The sequence below is a fragment of the Hippopotamus amphibius genome, chromosome 1 (assembly GCF_030028045.1).
Source record: "Hippopotamus amphibius kiboko isolate mHipAmp2 chromosome 1, mHipAmp2.hap2, whole genome shotgun sequence".
Classification (NCBI taxonomy): domain Eukaryota; kingdom Metazoa; phylum Chordata; class Mammalia; order Artiodactyla; family Hippopotamidae; genus Hippopotamus; species Hippopotamus amphibius.
The window spans coordinates 145,308,797-145,329,163 of record NC_080186.1 but is presented as its reverse complement, the minus strand read 5'-3'; the positions used below and the strand labels follow the sequence as shown (position 1 = coordinate 145,329,163).

Below are 20,367 nucleotides of genomic sequence, written 5' to 3'. Positions count from 1 at the left end.
TCTGGACTCAAATATCAATTCACCACCATGGCCTGCTCTGGCCACCATTCCAAAACAGCACCTCCCTCCTGACTCCCTGCTCTTCGGAGCCTTATGTTCCTTTTGTTTCCTCCGTAGCGGTTGTCATCAGACACACTACACATTCACTTATTTATTCACTGTTTCCCTCCACTGGAATATAAGCTCCAGGAAGGCAGAACTGTTTTATTCACAGCTACCTCTGCAGGACCCGCACTGGGGCCTGGAATGCTATAGATGCATCCGAGATGGAAAAGATGAATGCATCAGCTGAGGAAGTTAAGAACCAGAGCCTGAGGGTCAGTTAGCACAGGGCCTAGTTTCCCCTCAAATATCATGGGATGATAAAAACTTTATCATTTTTTATAAAATCTGAAGACTCAGAAAAGCAGAACCTCCCCCAACCACCCCCCAAAGCTGTTTTGCATCCAGACTCGCACGCACCATGAATGAGAAGGCTTTGGGAAGTAAACACACGAGGAAGTCGTGTGCAGTTGGAGTTCCGCTTGCTAACACATGTTCAAAAACAAAAAGCCCAGTTTAGACGAAAATAGCAGGAAGCCGTCCCCCAGGGATACCTGGTGAGGTCATACTGCTTGGCTCTGCTGCTTCCATTTTTGTCAGGTCTTCTGCCTTCTGCCAATTCAAGGAGGCCAGGAACCACATCCAGCCTGCTGCTGGTCACTGGGAAATAAGACAGCTGCTCCGGGCAACGGACAACACAACCACATCTCCGGGATCTCCTCTGTAACCTCAGTGTGGGACAGTGAAAAATAACAACAGTACTCGACTGTTTACTATGTGCTCTGTAAGCACTCTGTGTACATCACTGCACTCAGCCCTCACAACCACCCACGTGAGGCTGGCATTGCTATCCTCCTTTTATAAGAGAGGACACTGGGACTCCAAAATTAACCTGGTGATGTTCCCCAGGTTACTCAGCTAGCAAGTCAAATCTGGGTTTCTGTGACTCCAGATCCAAGAATACAAATGATCCTTATCTCACCTCTCTCATTTGCTTGCTGTGTGGCCTCAGACAAGTGCCTATCCTTCTCTGAGCTGACGTTTCTGCTTCCATGCCTAAGACTGCCGCATTCAAGCGTTCTCTAAGGCATCTTCATGCTCTAACTTCCTATGGCTTCTTGCAAAGATTCCAAAATATGAGGGAGGGATGAGTCCTGGGATGCCTGCTTGGCCAGTCCAACTCCAAAGGACTTGCCCTTGACACCAACCCCATCACATGGGCAGCCCAGAGGGAGCTGAGGGGTCAAATGTTCCAGCTGGAGACAGAATACGACAAATGAGATGGAGGTGGCAAGAGGGGATATTTAGACTAAGGCTAGAGGGCTGGGGCCATGAGAAACTGAAGCAGGCCGCTGAGAGAGACATACCCTCTGAGGGCCTTTCCTGTAAGACCAAAGGAAGACAATGCAAGGAGAAATCCCACGCGGACAGGGCCTGCACCCTCTGCAGACACAGCCAGCCAGGTCTATTCCAGGGAAATGGGACAAAAGGAACACATTCTTAGGCTAGCTTTACTCCAGGAGTAAGGTAGGCAGGAAGTATACACTACTTCTTTAAGGAGGAAAGTAGCAAAAATGATTGAGATGCCCATCTTTCTGGCTTCCTGAAGGCCACCACATACTGGAGGCAGGGGAAAGATTCAGATGAAGCCCATTACTGCACACGCTGCTTAAGTCGTACCTTTACCACACTTCCAGCACCACTCATCCTCCTCCGCAAGTGTCCAAAAAGCCCAAATTTGGAATAATTTATATTCTTGCTCTCCATCCAAGCTTAGCAGTCATTCCCATCCTTCTGGATATGGGAAGGGCCCTATCCATCCCTTTCTTGGCAGGGATGCATGTGATTACTCATCTGCTTCCAGGGGACCGGAGGCTGCCAAGAGGAGACAGGCAGTTCTCCGAGCCATGCAGCCTTATCTGCAAGGTCTGTGCGGCAGAATGTAAGTGGGACTGTTGGTGGGGATATATCAGAAGCCCTCAGAGGGCCCTGGCCAAGTAAGGAGAGCTCTCCAGTGGCCAAGGCAGATTGGGAATGGCCGAAGAATGGGCAACAGACACAGCCATGCCTTATGTCTACTCACCTGCTCGATAACATGAATCAAGATACAACTGTGCTTGATGGCAAATCAATGTGCAAATATTTCTGAGCCAGGCAGCTACCCAAGAGGCATGAGGTTAGGGAGATGGAGGAACTAGCCCAATGAAGCCAGGAGACTGCTGACCACGCCCTTATTGGCAGAAGCTCAGAGGTAGCTGACCCAGAATAGATGGGTGTGAGCACCAAATCCCAGAACACTCCACCTTGCCTCTCTCCTCTCTGCTGTTTTCCTCTAATCTCCTTCATTTCCTGCTGTGCGCTGTGCTGGAGCTAGTAAGACAGCTGCTGAAGTCCTCCAGCCCATCCCTCCCTTTGTCTCTCTCACTCTCTCTCTCTCTCTCTCTCTCTCTCACACACACACACACACACACACACACACACACACACACACACACACCACACACACGCAGTGAATTCTAAGAGGCCCCAGAAATACAGCCTGAGGAAATTCAAGGAAGACATTAAACAGTCCAGTAATTTCACAGCAAGTCAAGAGACTGTGGAAACGCTAGCTTTGCAAGATGCCCCCCACAAAGAAACCACAAAGATTGAGAGCATGTGTCTTTTCGCTGCTTCCTTCCAAAACAGTGGCACCTGCGTCCGGCTCTGGCCCTACAAGTGGGTTGCTTCATTTTAGACAAAGGAGAAGTCCACTTACTCATTCTTCTCCAGGTCCAGGATCAGTTCTCGCCCCTCAGCCATCACCCTGAGCTCAGCTTTGAGTGGATGCTAAAAGCAACAACAAAAGAATGTCAGTTCCTAAAGGCAGGGAACCAGCCTCCCAGGAAGGGGCACAGAATCTAGCACAGGGCTCTGACATGGATCCACAGGAAGTGAATGAGAACGGGTCAATTACATTTCCAGCCCAAACATGAAATTACTTCAGTCCCAGAAGGACCCAATTCCCCTCCCCCATCTGCCTTCTCCTCAAAGACAAAGGAAAGAAACGTCAAGCTGAAATGTGGTGTAAGTGCCTGCATGCAGGCCTGGTAAAGGCAAACCCTGAAAAACATGATCTTGGACAGTAAATTCTGAATGGAGTTAAATCTGGATTCAAGTGCTGGTTCTGACACTATAGTTGTGGACTTGAGCATGTTACTGAACCTCCCTACAGTTCAGCTTTCTCATTTATAAAACAGAGAAATAATAGTCAACTTTATGGGGACCTTGTAAAGATTAAGTGACATGGTAAATGTAAAGAATCTATTACAGTGCTTGGCACACAGGAAGCCCCTGTTACGTGCTGGCTGTTATCTAAAATGCCAGGGAAAGCCTCTTCATCATGGGCTCGTATTTTATTTTATATTGGCTCTCAGTGTGGATACCCCTCAATCATCTCAGAAGAGACAGCGAGAAGGACCTTCAACTAAGGTCTTAAAGGTCTGAAAGATGCATTTTACACATAAGAGAAAATTTACTGAGGACAAAAGTAGCTACACACCCAGAACAGACCATTTAAGGTATCATACAAATGGCCAATAAGCATAAAAAACATGTTCAGCATCACTGGTAACCTTCCCTCACCCAAAAAGATATTTTTAAAGATATCTTAAAAAAAAATCAAATCAGGGACTTCCCTGATGGTGCAGTGGTTAAGAATCCACCTGCCAATGCAGGGGACATGGGTTCAAGCCCTGGTCCAGGAAGATCCCACATGCCTCGAAGTAACTAAGCCCATGTGCCACAACTACTGAGCCTGAGCTCTAGAGTCCGCAAGCCACAACTACTGAGCCCATGTGCCACAACTACTGAAGCCCACACACCTGGAGCCTGTGCTCTGCAACAAGAGAAGCCACTGCAATGAGAAGCCCGCACACCGCAATGAAGAGTAGCCCCCACTTGCCACAACTAGAGAAAGCCCGTGTGCAACAGCAAAGACCCAACGCGGCCACATAAATAATAAAATAAATAAATTTACTTTTTAAAAAAATCAAAGCAAGATTTTTTTACAACCATAAATCACAATGCAGCGGAGTATGCTATAGAATGGGCACTCTCACACCCTACCAGTGAGAATTTAAATCAATGACCAGCTCACCGAAACATAATTTGTCAGTATGGACCAAGAAGGTTCTTATCTGAAGGGAGTAATGGAAACACAGGCAATGGTTTATACACAAGGATGCTCATTACTTACAATAATGACTAATGAAATAGAAGCTAAATGTCCAAAAACAGGAGCATGGTCAAATAAATAACCCATTCATACGAGAGAACATTAGACAATCGTTAAAAATGAACTTTCAATAATTTCTAAATTATCAAGAAAGCACACATGATAATGATTAAGCACAAAGGTTTAAAACATAAGGCTGTGTGTTTTATTCATATACGCTTTTGTCAAGGGACAAAAGTAGAGAGAAATAAACCAAAAGGTTACCACAGTTACTTCTCGGGCGTAAGATCATGAATTAATTTTATTTCCTTTCGTGCATTTTTCCATGTTTTCATAATGGCTTTTTATATTTTAAGAAATGGACTTTTTAATCTTCTTTTACCTAGTTATTGTGGAAAATTTCAAAGAAATTTGAAATCCAAGTCATCATAAACTTCCATGTTTTAACAGTTCAATTTAGGGCAACTGAACTTTCCTTAAAGGCAGAAATTATTTAATTAAAACACGGTATTTAGGATTTCCCTGGTGGTGCAGTGGTTAAGAATCCACCTACCAATGCAGGGGACACAGGTTCGATCCCTGGTCTGGGAAGATCCCACATGCCGCGGAGCAACTAAGCCTGTGTGCCACAACTACTGAGCCTGCAAGCCACAACTACTAAAGCCTGTGAGCCTAGAGCCCATGCGCAACAAGAGAAGCCACCGCAATGAGAAGCCACAACAAAGAGTAGCCCCCACCCACCACAACTAGAGAAAGCCTGTGCGTAGCAATGAAGACCCAATGCAGCCAAAAATAAATAATAAAATTTTTAAAATGTCTGTTTTAAAAACAAACAAAAAAAAACAGTATTTACACATTTAAACATATTTTTTAAAGGATCTATTCTTTGTGGTGTCTTTAATGTATACTTTCTAACTTTGGACCAAGGAACTGATAAACACTTGAAGTCTTTTTCAATCCATAGAAGCTCTTGCTAGAGTAAAGCTTCTACCCCTTTTAAGGTTGACCTCAAAGCTTAGTTTTGGCTTGTGTGAGAAAGTGGGTCACCCGCTTTGCCACCTCTGCTTGGTAGTCTGCCTCTTCCAAGCACTTTCTCTTCTTATCAGGTTCAAATCCCACTTCCCATTAGAGTCCCGGGCATCCCTGAGACTTCCGTGCCTCTGAGGGCTCTGATGAAATCAGAACATTGTGACCTAGGATGCTTGTGCAACCCCTGTCCTTTGCTTTTTTTTGCTCATTTATCCTACTCACTTCTCTTAAGAAGGGACATTTCAAAAACATAAGGAGAGGAAGCCAGGGGGATGTTTACCCAATAACTTTCACTAAGAAATTCACTTCTCTGTTTCTGATGCCCTGATTCAGCTCTACCAATAGCAATTTCTGGTTGCTGGCCCCTTTGCCACTTCACTCTGGGGAGTTCTGGAGCAAGGGCTCTGCCCAATCACATTAAGCATAAGGGACGCAGTCCCAAGTGGGCATTTGAGGAAAAGCACACAGCAACAGAGCTGTATCAATTCCTTATCCAAGAGGTAGGTGGCCAAGAGTGGAAACAAAAAAAGGAAAGTTGACACAAATCAAAACACTGCCACTTCTCCCCCAAATAGACACAAGCTGCAACATGAGTATGAATATTTATTTTTAAGTGGGTAATCCAAAAATATTTCTCTAGTCTGGAATATGCTCAGACACTGATATTTAAAATATGATGCTCCTTGTTTCCAGGGGACATTTCAAGCAAAACAATGCAACAGCACTGCAAGGTTTTATGTAGCTTCCCTATCCAGATTCACTCAGTTTTTCTCTTGCAACTCCACTCTGTGCTAGGAAGGAGTAACATCACCTCTCCTAGGAAGTGTAGGGAGCTGACCCACTGTTTACACTTCCCCAGGGCGGGGTTCAATTCCTTTCTCTTCTGAGCTAGATTAAATAGATCTTCAGCTCCACAGGGTATTGGAAATCTATCCTATATATTTGCATCGCCCTTAAGACATACTACAATATTTAGTATATAGTGTTCAGCTAATGTTTGATGAATGAAGTAATTACATAAATGAGAATTAGATGCCTGAGTGAGACCTACCTCTCCTCTCCCTCTCTGACATTCATTCATTTGTTCTTCAACCAATATTTATGGTGCCAGGCACAGTGCTAACTATTCCTACAAAATACAGTGACCCGGATTCAGGGCAGACAATGGCTGGGAACAAAGACAGGATCTGAGTTCCACTTTGTTTCTCAGGTCCTTCCTGAGGATGCCCGGCATCCCACATCTGGAGGGAACAGAGAGGCATCTAGAAAGTATCAGATCCATTCCTTGGACAATAATGGATAGGGTGGAATATCCAAGATCCTAATTTTTAAAAATAGCCTGCTCTAAGACGGCCATCCATTAATTTGTCTAGACTTTTCCTGAAGCTATTTTCAGTCTCTCCTACTTTTTGATGAAATGAACTCCATGCATTTATTGTCTTGGGGATAAAATATTATTTGCTTTCATTTGTCCTAACATTTTTGGTGTAAGCTCCCTTATTAAATCCAAATTGGAGCATTTTTGGACATTTCTGTATTACTCTAGCCATAACGTCACAGATTCTGGGCATTTCTACTCTCCATTTACCTTTCCAGACTCAAGGACTACAAAGTCTGAAATCTGTCCTGACACAGCTCTTTCTTTTCTCTCCTACTATAATCTTGCTCTTTTATGCCGCCCAATAAATCACTGACCATTTGAACCCAAAGAGCTCTTATTCACTACCCCTCCTCTGCAGCCCTCTTCCTTCTTATCCCCTCTAAGCCCTATTTTATAAATGAAGAAACTGAGCTCAGAAAGTGAAAGGTCCAATAGCTGGTTACTGGCACACAGCAATCACATCTTCTTTTCTAGTTCTTTCTTGTCTCACTTGAGCTATAAGAACCAGAATCAAAGACTATCCTAGACTCACAGGTCCTTCCTGCAAGAACAGGATAATGTTTTCTGTCTTATTCCCAAGCCCCTTGATAAGGCCTGTGCATTCTGCTGGTGCCACGGCCCAAGGAGCTTACTGAATTTTAATATTATTGGATTTTAAGGCAGATTCCTCAGTACTAGGTCCCTACCCTGCCCCTTATTTTAAAAATAGTTTGAATTATCATTTTTCTCTCCAAGTATATCATCTCATCAATAAAGTGAAGCAGGGACTTCCCCGGCAGTCCAGTGGTTAAGACTCTACACTCCCAATGCAGGGGACGTGGGCTCGATCGCTGGTCTGGGAACTAAGATCCCACATGCCTCACAGCTAGGCCAAAAAATAAAGTGAAGCACATATTAGGCAGAGCAAAAGATAATGACAACATTTAATCAATCCCAACTGAGAGTCGGTGATTTTTGTGACACATATTTGCACTTAGCTTATGTCAGCATTAACATGGATTTTCATCTCCTCAACTACTTGCATTTGGAAGTGTTCTAGTAGGTTGTCACACAATGAAGGAAAGTCCCGTCTGGGATTTCCAAAACTGAAACACAGAGAGCGGGCCAGAAAGAGAACTAATGGTGATAACTGGGCTTCCAGGAAAGTTGAGTAGGTGACCACAGGCCTCATAGAATGGAGCTGTCAGCTTCTGCCTATGAAAATGAGATTGCGTCTTACCTTCTCCCTCAAGGGGCTTTCTGCAGTCTTCCACTGAGGTACTATTAGTTCATGCTGCAGCTGGGGGCTGCCTTCCCCACTTCCTCCTGCCAACACAGGAAGCACATCATTGGAATCCCAGACCCCTGCACCCGAGCTAAGCCAGGCATGCACTGCCAACTGGGAAGACCCCATTTTGGGTTGTTAGGAGACCTGCTGGATTCCAGGCTCTTGGCAGAGTCAGGCACTCTGCTAGGTGCTGATAATATAGTGGTAGAAGGTGTGTATATACTTCACAAAGCTTACCTTCTAAAGATGGGAAGTGGACAACACAAATACTCTCAAATGGTACAACGGGCTCATGAAATAAAGAGACACTGAAGAGGGGTATCTATTTTAGACAGGCTGATCAGCAAGGATGGCATTTAATTGAGACCTGAGGGACCAGAAAGAAGACACAAAGATCTAGGGGAAGGGTGTCCCAGGGAGAAGGATCAGCAACAGCAGAAATGGCCTTGGCGTGTTTAAGGAATAAGCTGAAGTCAGAAGTAGCTAGAACCTAGCAAACGAGAGGGGAAATTGGTAGATACGGTCAGCAAGACAGCCATGAGTCTGATACCACAGAGGGCATGGAACGTGTCTGGATTTTATCATAAATAGACCTGGAAGGCACTGGAGGGTTTAGACACAGAGCAATATGATCTGTACTTGGTTTTGAAAGGATCTTTCTGCTGGCTGGGTGGAGGCGGAGAGCGTGGAGGTGGGGGAGGGGGGTAGGAGTGCTAGTAGAAGCAAGAAGGCAAGGCTGGAGACTTCCAGGAGCCCTGGTGAGAGCTGCTGATGCCTCAGACTAGAATGACATCAGTAGAGAGGAATGAAGTGTTTGGATTCTGGGTATATCTGGAGGGCAAGCCCTTGGGTATTATTCCCATCAGAGTTTTCTCATCTGTAAAATGAAGACAACGATACCCACCTGTCCATCTCACAGCATTACTGGGGAGTTACTGTGAAAGTGCTTCCCACTCCAAAGCGTCATCACATTAACCTGAGCATCCTAAGGGCAAATTTCGTTTGCATATCACTTCCTGCTTTCCAAATTATTCTCACCACCCAGTTCTCCGTACTTTCCAAATTATTCTCACCACCCAGTTCTCCATAGTTTCCAAATTATTCTCACCACCCAGTTCTCCGTACTCAAGACAACCGTGGGAGGTAGTTAGCAGGATTCCTATCTTGCAAGAAAGGTGAAATGAAATGTTTGAGGGTAGACCTCAAACACTGGTTGCAGACAACCTTAATAAAGTGGTAACTGCTTAAGACCTAGGCAAATTAGGCCCCATGAGAAGAAGCCAAATCCACCAGACTACTGGGGTTGGAAGTGAGGACTGCAGAGTTCATTGTTTCTAAACCAACCATATCAATCACATAGAATACAATGAGTGACAGAGAAGATGGCCACAGCTGTCCGGTTAGACTGGCCCAATTAAGAGTGATTAACTTTCCTTTCAGATTACTGACTTGACAATCAAAACATATCCCAAGAAATAATCTCATTAGATTAGCATTAGTTTCATCATATTAGTAAAAATAAGCAATTCATTCATTTACTCATTACATATTTTCTGAGTGCTTAACTATATGCCAAATACTATGCTAGGTGCTTGATATTCATTAGGGAAGCAGACAGGCATAGTCCCTTATCTAGTGGCTCCGATAAATCTAGATTCTTTGCAACAAAAAGGAATACTGTTTAATGGAACATTTACAGGAATGAAATGATCTTTATGATTACAAAAACTATTGAAACCAAGGCTCAATAATAGAGGAACAGAATCCATTTAAGAAAAATTGTTCGAACCTTGGAAATGAGGCAAAAAAAAGCAAGCAGGATGTCCCTTCAATGACACATTTGGACCATTAACAGACCTTCCCACAGATTAGTGAATTATCCAGGGGAATGTATCTTTGTTTGACTTCTTTATTTACTATTAACTAAAAGTCTTACCCTGGTTAGTTATGTGTTAACTGTAGCTTTCAGTCTGGTGGAGATGTAAATGACTTCAGTATAGTAGGAAGATAACTAAGAATTATGGTTGTTTGGCCCCATGGAACACTGACCACTTCTGTATCTGTCCCAGCACAGGATTTCAACACTCTTCCTCCAATGCCTGTATCACTCCTGTTCCTCTAATGCTTTGTACCAGCTTTACCATTCTATTCACCGCCTCATTAATGAATTGAATCAATCTCTGCCAACCTTTCATCCTGTATTCGTATGAGAGTCACGTTTTTAACTTTTTGAAAATTATACTTCTGCAATTTCTCGAAGGAATTCAGAGCCATCGAAACCATGTTTTTGAAGAATGTAACGGTGTGCGAAAGGCTCCTACTGTGGAGTATGCAAGACACAAAACTGTGCATATGGTATGGTTCCAATTTTATCAAAATATATTTATAGGCACACACGCACACAAAGACTGGAGAAAAGAGGAGAGGCTGGGAAAGCAGCGGAAAGAAAAGCCAAAAGCAGAAAAACAGAGGAAAAGGAGGGAGAGGAAGGCAAGCCGGGGAGGGACGGGCTTTCTGCCTGCTCCGGGTCTCCCGCATCCCCACCGCCTCCCCAGGCGCACAACGTGGGAACAAAGCCCGGGCTCCGGGCCGGAGGGGGCGCTGCGCCGAGGAGTTGCGCGGGGCGACTCCCAGCTCCCCAGGCCCCCCGACCCACCCACCTCCGAAGCCCCGCGTCCCCCCTACACACACACCTCCCCGCCCCGCTACTTACTTCTGGTGCATCCCGTCAGGGCGAGGGCCAGCAGGCAGAGCTGGGCGGCGCCCACGCCCCGGGGCATGGTGGCAGCTGGCCCCTCGCGCACCCCGCGCTCAGCAGCACGCGGCCATGCCTGCAGCCTAGCCAGGCCGCGGCGCTTCTGGAACCCACAGCCGCGCGGCAGCTCCCAGCCCCGCTCTCAGCCATTGGCCGGCACGCTCCGCCCCCAGCCCGGCGGGGGAGAGCGGGGGCGGGTGGAGCCGGGGAGGAGCCTGCGCGACCCCTAGCAGCCAGGCGTGGCGGGGAGGGGGCAGCGGTGCTCAGGTGCGGGCCCTCCGGGGAGGGCGCGTCCGAGCCGGAGGAAGGGTAGGGACTCACGGCCGGCGCGGTTCGAGGAGGGACGGGGGCTCGGGTGTGAGGGAATGAAACTGGACCCCTCTGTCCCACACTGGGCTAGATGCCTCGGGTGACGCTCAGAGGCTACTCGCCCAGCACTGTCCTCCAGAGGCCGCCACGCGTGGAGGCAGGCTCCGAAAGAGTTAACCTGGCACAGAGAATTAAGTGCTATATGGAGTTGTTTTCTTAGCAGGGCACAAATCAAGGATCCTTTCCTTCTGACTGGGAGGAGCGGGGTGGTGAAGAGAGGATTCCCAGAGGAGAAGACAGCTGAGCTCAGGAGGAGGCGAAAGGCAGCACCAGACAAAACCCCTAGACAAACGGACTGGGGCGGGAAAGCCCATGGGCTTATTGGGGGAAAACCGGAATTTGGAATGGTTAGGAGTTAGGGCTTTGGAGGGATGGGAGCGGAGATGAGACTTGAAAATAAGAAGCACAATTGTCACTTACTGAGGGTTTAGTGTCTGCTAGAAGAAGAAAATAAGACTGATACAGCACTTCCTAAGTGCCAGACACTGTCTTCAGTACTTTACATGTGTCAACTTATTTAATTAGTTAATCTAGGAAAAGAACTACTTTTTATTGTCCTTTAATATGTGCCAGGGACTCTGTATACATCAGCTCTTTTCATTAGCCCAATGATCCTCTGGTTTAAATACTAATAGTATCCTGATTTAGAGATAGAAAACCAAACCTGAGAGGCTGAGTAATTTGCCCAAGGTCACACAGCTAAAGTCAGAGTCTGGATTCAAGTCCAAATCCGAATAACTCCAGAACCCCTTACAGTACATCTTAATTTACAGATGGATAAACTGATAATCAGAGAAAACTGCCTTGCCTAAGATCCCTTAGCAAGTTTTGGCAAAGCCTGGTTCTAGAGCCTTAGACCTCTTGTCATCTACTCCTTTCATTGAGTCTCCTTCTTCAAACCCAGGTTTGTACAGCTAAACAAGATGCTGTGTTTGAGGGAGGAAAAGGCACTCCTGGAGATTAGTAGGTATGTCTGTTGAAATCATTGGGCATAAATATAAGATATTGCTCTTGCCTTCCATGTATTTAGAGGCTGTATTAGTCTGTTCAAGCTGTTCAAAACACAAACTGGATGGCTTAAACAACAAAGTTATTTTTTCACAGTTCTGAGATTAAAGTGTTGGCTTAGTTGGTTTCATATAAGGCCTCTCTTCCTGGCTTATGGAAGGCATTCTTGCTGTGGCCTCACACGGCCTCTTCTGTGCTTGTGTGGAGAAAGCAAGCTCTGCTGTCTTCCTCTTCTTAAGGCCACTAATCCCATCAGACAGAGCCCCACTCTTATGGTCTCTTTTAATGTTTATTACCTCTCTATAGGCTCCATCTCCAAATACAGTCACACTGGGAGTTAGGGCCTCAACATATGAATTTGGGGACACAATTCAGTCCATAACATTCTATCCTGTGGTCCCCAAAATTCTTGTCCTTCTCACGTGTCAACTGAAAAAAATGTACAATGTGAGAGCTGTGAGTTAAATCTTATTTGGGGCAAAATGAGGACTATAGCCCGGAAGACAGCATCTCAGGTAGTTCTGAGGAACTGCTCCAAAGAAGTAAGGGGAAAGGTCAGAATTATATGGTTTTAGTGAAGGGGGTCAAATGCAATCAAGCACACATTTTGGCAGATGCTTGCTGCTAGTCACAAGGAGCCAATGTCACCGTTAATGATTTTAGTGCTTTTCTAGATATGAGAAGATGCAAGAATTTGGGCTCATAAAATCTCCCAAAAATATCTAACTATCTAAAGGCTTGTTCTACCAGTTTTTCCCAGAGCACAGAATGCCTCATTCCTGATCTCCACCCTGAACTCCTTTCAGGGGGTGTTGAAGGTCAGCGACTGCAACGGCTCGTGACTTACTTCAGTCTTGTAGAGGCAAATAGCAAGCGCCAATTTTTAGTTGACACGTGCAAAATACATTTACCTCATCCCAACAGCTCCAAAAGACTTAACCCATTCCAGCATCACTTCCAAGCCCAAAGTCTCATCTAAATATCATCTCAATCAGATACGGGTGAGGTTCCAGATGTGATTCCAAACACAGTCCCATTGGGGATTAGGGCTTCAACGTATGAATTGGGGTGGGAGAGGAGACAAAATTTAGTCTAGGACAGGGGCTCTAGCCCCAGACCAATGAGACTAGAGTTCTAGTCCCAGCTCTCTCCAGCCAGCTCTGTGACTTTGGCTAAGTCACTTCTCATTTCTGGGCCTGAGTTTCTGACCCAATGGCCTGGGAGTGGGAATGGCTGCTCCCAACCCATCTCACTCAGGAGTTGTGAGAAGCTGTTGAGATAATGGTGGTGAAAGTGCTATGCCAGGTAAAAAAAATGCTGAAGTATCAAATCTAACTCATTCTATGGACAATCTACTTGCAAAAGGCATCTAGGCTCCATACCTGAAATTTGCTCCCAATTGCTGGCACTCAGCTGATCAATATTTACTTAGCATGTGCCCCTGAAAATTGGGAATTATCTCACAAGAGAAAAAACTCCAGTGGTTTCTGTACTAACCAAAAAATGAGAAAGTTCCCAATTCTGTCTCTCATCTACCCTCTTCCACACTTATACACAGAAACAAGCATATATACAACTTTTGACCCCCTGGAAGACTTTCCATTTATCTGTAAAGAATGTATTTGTTATTTATAAAGAATACTACATCTCTACATAATCTTTAAAATTATTCATGACATTTAACCTAGTAATTACATTTCTGGGAAGCTAGCCTAAAAAAATAATCTGCAGTGCACACAAAGATTTATGGACTAGAATGTTCATAGTGGTATTATTTATAATAGTAAAAATATTGGAAACAACCTAAATATTGAACTGCGAAGGAATAGTTAATAAATTATAGAGTATTCATATGATGGATAGTTATGTGGCCATTTAAAATAATGTTTGCAAAGAATTTATGCTCTAATGTTAAGTGAAAAAAAGCAGTGTCCAAAATTACAAGTATAAGTGTGATTTCAGCCAGGTAAATAAAAACTTTAAAAAAAAGACTAGAAGGAAATGTGCCAAAATGTTGGTGGCAGTTAACTGTGGATGGATGAAAGCTTTTTTGTTTGGTTTGGTTTTTTTGTTTTTGTTCATCATTTTTTGTTTGTTTGTTTTGCCTTTTCCATTTTCTGCAATACTTACCTACTTATGTGTCACTTTAGTAATGGGGGTGGGTGGATAAATGATAAACACAGGAAAGAAACAAAAAAGGAATAATGGTTTATCCTGGTGTCTTATGCAGAGAGTTTTGCATACTTGACCTCTCTACACAAGCTTGATTCTCTCCTCTGATGTTAGGGAAACTGAGGCAGAGTTAGAGAAACCAGTTCCAAATCTCAGGAGTCCAGGCGACCCAGGTCACTTCTAGACCCATGTTCCTTCTAGCTGCAGTATAATATTGATACTGAGCAGGGCCCTGTGGGGCTCCTGGGCACAAAGCCTTTCTGTGTTCCCTATTTCTTTGATTATAGGAAAACAGCCTTCATTCAGCCTCCACGAGCTTCCCTGAGTTCCAGTGAGGAGATTCAAGCAGTTGTTAATTAATGAAGGTAGGGGTTGCACGAGACTTGGGAGAAACAGTCAAGAGCAGCCTTGGGGCAGGTCCTGCTTCCCCAGCAACAGTACACACAACAATATCTTTGAGCTATTTTGCGGAAGTTGAAACCCCCTCCAGGTGCGAGAAGTTAATGTTTAACGATGGGATGCTGCCCACAAGCATGTAGACCCCAGACCAGCTGGCCCTGAAGGTGGATGATGCTGACTCCTACTTAGCTCACCACCAGCCCATCAGAAGAATACAGGGCTATTATTGCCTTGATCCTTATCGCCTACCCCTGACCAGGAGCCCCAACTATAAGACCTCTTCCTGTTCCCCAGAGAGAGGGGCACAGTTCTTGAGGCGGTAGCCACTGTGTTCCCCCTTTGCCTGGCAACGTAATAAAGCGATTCCTTTCCACTCCTCCAAAGCTCTGTCTCCTATTTCTATTCGGCATGGGTGAACAGAGGCCAGGTTTTTCTTGGCAACAGTATCATGGTTAGGAGGTGGCCACCGTGCCAGGTTTAAATCCCTTTTCTGTCCTTTGCCAGCTGTGTGACCGTGGGCAAATAAACTTTTCTGTGACTTTGTTGCCTCATCTATAAAAGATGCTAATAATGATAGTTTCTAGATCATAGAGCTTTTTGTGAGGCTTAAATGGGTGCTTAGAATAGTACCTTTCACATTGTAAGCAGTTAACACATGCTAATTTTAATTATTCTCATTATACTGCTAATAAGTATGGGGGTGGGAACCGTATTCATAATGCTTAGCTTGTGCTTTTAGTTGTGCAATGTGTGAAGTCTAATTATATACTGATTCTTTAATTATTATCAAAAATAATGATCATATAATTGTCTTTTTCTTAACCCCACCTTCACTACCTCGTGAGCCCCTTGTAAACAGGAGCTGGACTTTTTTCTTCTCTCATCCACCCCCCCACATTTGGAAAGCACAAAAAATGTTTAATTAAATTAATTATAAATTAAATAACTAATAATAATTCTTTCATTCTGGCTCAGCACAAACTTCCAAGCTGCTCATGGGAGAATTGTCTTCATGGGAAAATAGTGTTGGTCCTGTGATAGCTTTCCTTTGTAAACCATTTTCCCAGCAAGCAGCTATTTTTTTTAAAAGTTTGGTTTACTTGAATATAATTTACATGCATTAACATTCTCCTTTTTTTTTTTAGTACACATGGCTATTAGTTTTGACAAATGCATATAATCTAATAACCACTTCCACAATCAAGATCACCCTACTGTCTCCTGTCATTCCTAACCCCTGGCAATCACTGATCTGTTTTATGTCCCTACAGTACTGTCTTTTCTAGAATGTCATATAAATGGAACCATACTGAATGTAGCCTTTGGAGTCTGGCTTCTTTCACTCAGCATAATGCACTTAAGACTCGTCTGTGATGTTGCATGCATCAATACTTCTTTCCTTTTTTTTTTTTTTTCTCTGCCTCTCAGCTTGTGAGATCTTGAAGTTTCCCAACCAGGGAATGAACCTGGGCCCAAGGCAGTGAAAGCACCGAGTCCTAACCACTGGACCGCTAGGGAACTCCTGATATTCTTTCCTTTTTATGGTTCAGTAGTATTCCATTGTGTGGTTATACCCTCGTTGTTTACCCATTCACCAGCTGGAGGGCATTTAGATGGTTCCAGTTTTTGACGATTATGAATGAAGTCACTATACATATTCAAGTTTCATGTGAATGTAAGTTTTCATTTCTCTAGGGTAAATAATTCAGAATGGACTTGCTAGGTCTTGTGGTTAACTTCATGAAAAACTGCAAAAAGTATTTTCCAAAATGGTTGTATGAGTTTGCATTCCTACCAGCAATGTATCGGAGATTCAGCTGCTCCGCTTCCTGGCCGCAATACTGTCAGCTCTTTTAATGTCAGCCATTCTGATAGACTAGTACCTCCCAGGCTTGTTCCCGCTCTTTAAATACTCCTTGAAGTAACAGGTTAGTATTGCTGGATACATTTTGACAGAAGGAAGTAAAGTCTAAAGAGGATCTTTTACTCTAGTCTTTTGGTTATAATCAAGATTGTAGTCTTTAGTTTTGCGTTTTTACCCACAGAAAAAGCAAACCCCCGTCACCAGTGGGAAAGCCATAAAGCTCTCAGAATCACTCAATCGACCAACCAACGGCATTTATTATTTGCCTGGCTTTTGCTGGAATCTATCAATACAAAGATTTCTAAGATAAGATCTCCACTGTAACAATTAGGGTAGGGGGAGGTTGGGGGAAAGAGAGAAAGAGGTAGAACTTACAAGTAAATTAAAGGGCTAGTTACAGACAGTGATCAAGCTTCTTGATGTGTGACTTGGGTCTCTTGATTTCCCAACAGCAGGTAACGTCTGCAGGATCGTGGATAATAATAATCACATAGTCACCATCACCGTTGTGTATTAAGCACCTCAAATGGTGCCAAGCACAATGCCTATATTATCTCATGTAGTTCTCATAACAGTTTCATGAGAGATATTAGGTCAAACCATATGAAATTATTGATTTTATAGGTCATAAAGAATCAAACTTTGGCAGCATAAAATGGTTCAACCTAATAAATAATAGTTATAATTGATTGTACAAGGCTTACAATGTGCCCAGTGCATTATTCACTTTATCCTCAGGATGACCCTCTACCATGGGTGCTACTAATAGTCCCACTTTATAGATGATGCAGCTGAGGCTGTTGGTGGAAGGATAACTTAAGCACGTTCATGCAGCTGCTAGGTTGGAGACAAAGCCTGAATTCAAACTGAAATGTGAAGAACTTCAGAGCCACTGAAGTCATAGTGGTCCGTGTTCATTATGCTACTCTGGTATTATTACAGATAAGCAAACTGAGTGAAGAGATGAAGTTGCCTGAGGTGACTGTGGGATCTACCATGCCCAAATTTGTAGGGCATCCTAGCTTCAAACTCCTGGCCAAACTGCCCTTTCTTTTTTTTCTCATCTCCTCCTTGTCACTCTGGAAATTAGGCTGAATTCAGGCTATCCTCAGGAGCACTTCCATCAGGGTAGTGCCCCCACAGCCAAGAAAGAGACATTGATACTTGTTTGCTCCCATGAAACCCTAAAAGAAAGATACTTTTAAATTACTGATAAACTTTATTTTTTTAGAACAAATTTAGGTTCACCACAAAATTTAACAGAAGACAGAGGGACTTCCCTGGTGGCTCAGTGGTTAAGAATCCACCTGCCAATGCAGGGGACACGGGTTCAAGCCCTGGTCTGGGAAGATCCCACATGCTGCAGAGCAACTAAGCCCATGTACCACAACTACTGAGCCCACCCGCCACAACTACTGAAGCCCACACGCCTGGAGCCTGTGCTCCGCAATAAGAGAAGCCACTGCAATGAGAAGCCTGCACACCACAACAAAGAGTAGCCCCTGCTTGCCACAACTAGAGAAAGCCTGTGAGCATCAACAAAGACCCAATGCAGCCAAATAAATAAATAAAAAAGAGGATAGAGAGAATTCCTCATACTTCCCCACACATGCACAACTTCCCCCCTTCTTCATCCCTGTGACATTTCCTTGCTTTGCTGTCTTTGCCATTTAAAATTAATAGAGCTCCTCCTGATTTCTTTTGGATAGTGTTAGAATGGTATCTTTTTCTCCATCCATTTAATTTTTACATTATATATATAACATATATATGTACATTATATATATATGTATATATATATATATAGGGTTTCTTCTACACATGTAATTGGTCGTTTTTTTTTAACAATTTCTTTTTTTTAATATCTTTTTTAATTTATTTTTTTATTCATTGGCTGCATTGGGTCTTCATTGCTGCATGCAGGCTTTCCATAGTTGTGGAGAGCGGGGGCTACTCCTCACTGTGGTGCTCAATAGTTGTGGCTCACAGGCTCTAGCGCACAGGCTCAGTAGTTGTGGCGCATGGGCTTAGTTGTTCCATGGCATGTGGGATCTCCCCAGACCAGGGAACCCGTGTCCCCCATGTTGGCATGTGGATTCTTAACCACTGTGCCACCAGGGAAGCCCTGTAATTGGTCTTGTTTTTTGATCCACTCTGATGATCTCTTTTTTTTTTAATTGGTACATTTAGACCATTGACATTCAAAGTGGTTATTGATATAGTTGGATTAATATCTATTATATTTGCTACTGTTTTCTATTTGTTGCCTTTGTTCATTGTTTCTATTTTTGTCTTCCACTTTTTTCTGCCTTTTATGGTTTTACTTGAACATCATATATGATTCCATTTTCTCTTTTCTTAGCATATCAGTTATACCTTTTTTTTTAAACTTCTTTTAGTCGTTGCCCTAGAGTTTGCAATACACACTTACAGCTAATCCAAGTCTACATTCAAATAACACTGCATCACTTCACAGGTAGTGTGAGTACATTATAATAAGAAAATAATCCTAATTCCTCCCTTGTATCATTGCTTTCATTCGTTTCACTTTCATATATATGTGTATGTATATATATATATATATATATATGCGCTGATGTTTTGTTCTCAGGTGATGCTGATGTTGTTGACAGGAGCACATTTTGAGACCCATTGCTTCTGAATGCCATTGAAAGGACCTGTAGTTATCTTTTTACCTCATTTCCAATTTTTGGATAATTTTTCTCAACAATTATCAACATTTAAAAAACCAGAACATTAAAAATAGGCAGAATACTCTTTGGCATAAATCATAGCAATATTTTTTTTGGATCTGTCTCCTAAGGCAAAAGAAATAAAAACAAAAATAAACAAGTGGAACCTAATTGAAGTTAAAAATCTTTGCACAGGAAAGGAAACTATCAACAAATGAAAAGACAACCTACTGAATGGGAGAAAATATTTGCAAATGACATGATGGATAAGGGGTTTGTAGCCAAAATATATAAACAGCTCATACAACTCAACATCAAAAATACAACCTGACTTAAAAATGGGCAGAAGATCTGAATAGACATTTTCCCAAAGAAGACATACAGATGGCTAAAAGGCACGCAAAAAGATACTCAACATCATTAATAATCAGAGAAATGCAAATCAAAACCACAATGAACTGTTACCTCACATCGGTGAGAATAGCTATCACCATCAAAAAAAAAAACCAAAAACCCACAAATAAATGTTGGTGAGGATGTAAAGAAAAGGGAATCATTGTATAGTGTTGATGGGAATGTAAATTGGTGAAGCCACTATGGAAAACAGTATGGAGATTCCCCAAAAAACTAAAAATAGAACTACCATATCATCCAGCAATTCTACTCTTGGGTATATATCCAAAGAAACCAAAGACATTTATTCTAAAAGATATATGCACCCCAATGTTCATAGCACTATTTATAATAGCCAAGATATGGAAACAACCTAAGTGTCCATCAACAGATGAGTGGGTAAAGAAGATGTGGTTTATGTATGTACAATGGAATACTACTCAGCCAGAAGAAGATTGAAATTTTGCAACTTGTAACAACATAGATGGACTTGGAGGGTATTATGCTCAGTGAAATAAGTCAGACAGAGAAAGACAAGTACTGTATAATATCACTTACGTGTGGAATCTAAAATATATAAAAAAAAACTGGTGAATATAGCAAAACAGAAACAGATTCACAGATATGAAGAACAAACTAGTGGTTACCACTGGGGAGAGGAAAGCAGGGGAGGGACAAGATAGGAGTAAGGGGTTAAGAGGTACAAACTACCATGTATAAAATAAGTAAGCTACAAGGCTATATTGCACAGCACAGGGAATATAGCCAATATTTAATAA

General features: G+C 43.1%; 1 protein-coding gene across 3 annotated transcripts in view; it reads right to left on the bottom strand.

Annotated features, from left to right (window-relative positions):
- ADAM19 (ADAM metallopeptidase domain 19) overlaps positions 1-10,771 on the bottom strand; it is an 84,903-nt gene extending 74,132 nt beyond the window's left edge. For all 3 annotated transcript variants that reach the window (XM_057730131.1, XM_057730139.1, XM_057730121.1), the window contains exons 1-3: positions 10,649-10,771; positions 7,888-7,973; positions 2,801-2,871 (exon numbers count right to left, since the gene is read on the bottom strand). In XM_057730131.1, the coding sequence (XP_057586114.1) occupies positions 2,801-2,871; positions 7,888-7,973; positions 10,649-10,715 (224 nt within the window). In that variant the 5' untranslated portion in view covers positions 10,716-10,771. The remainder of the gene's footprint in view (positions 1-2,800; positions 2,872-7,887; positions 7,974-10,648) is intronic.
- Positions 10,772-20,367: the final 9,596 nt, after the last annotated feature.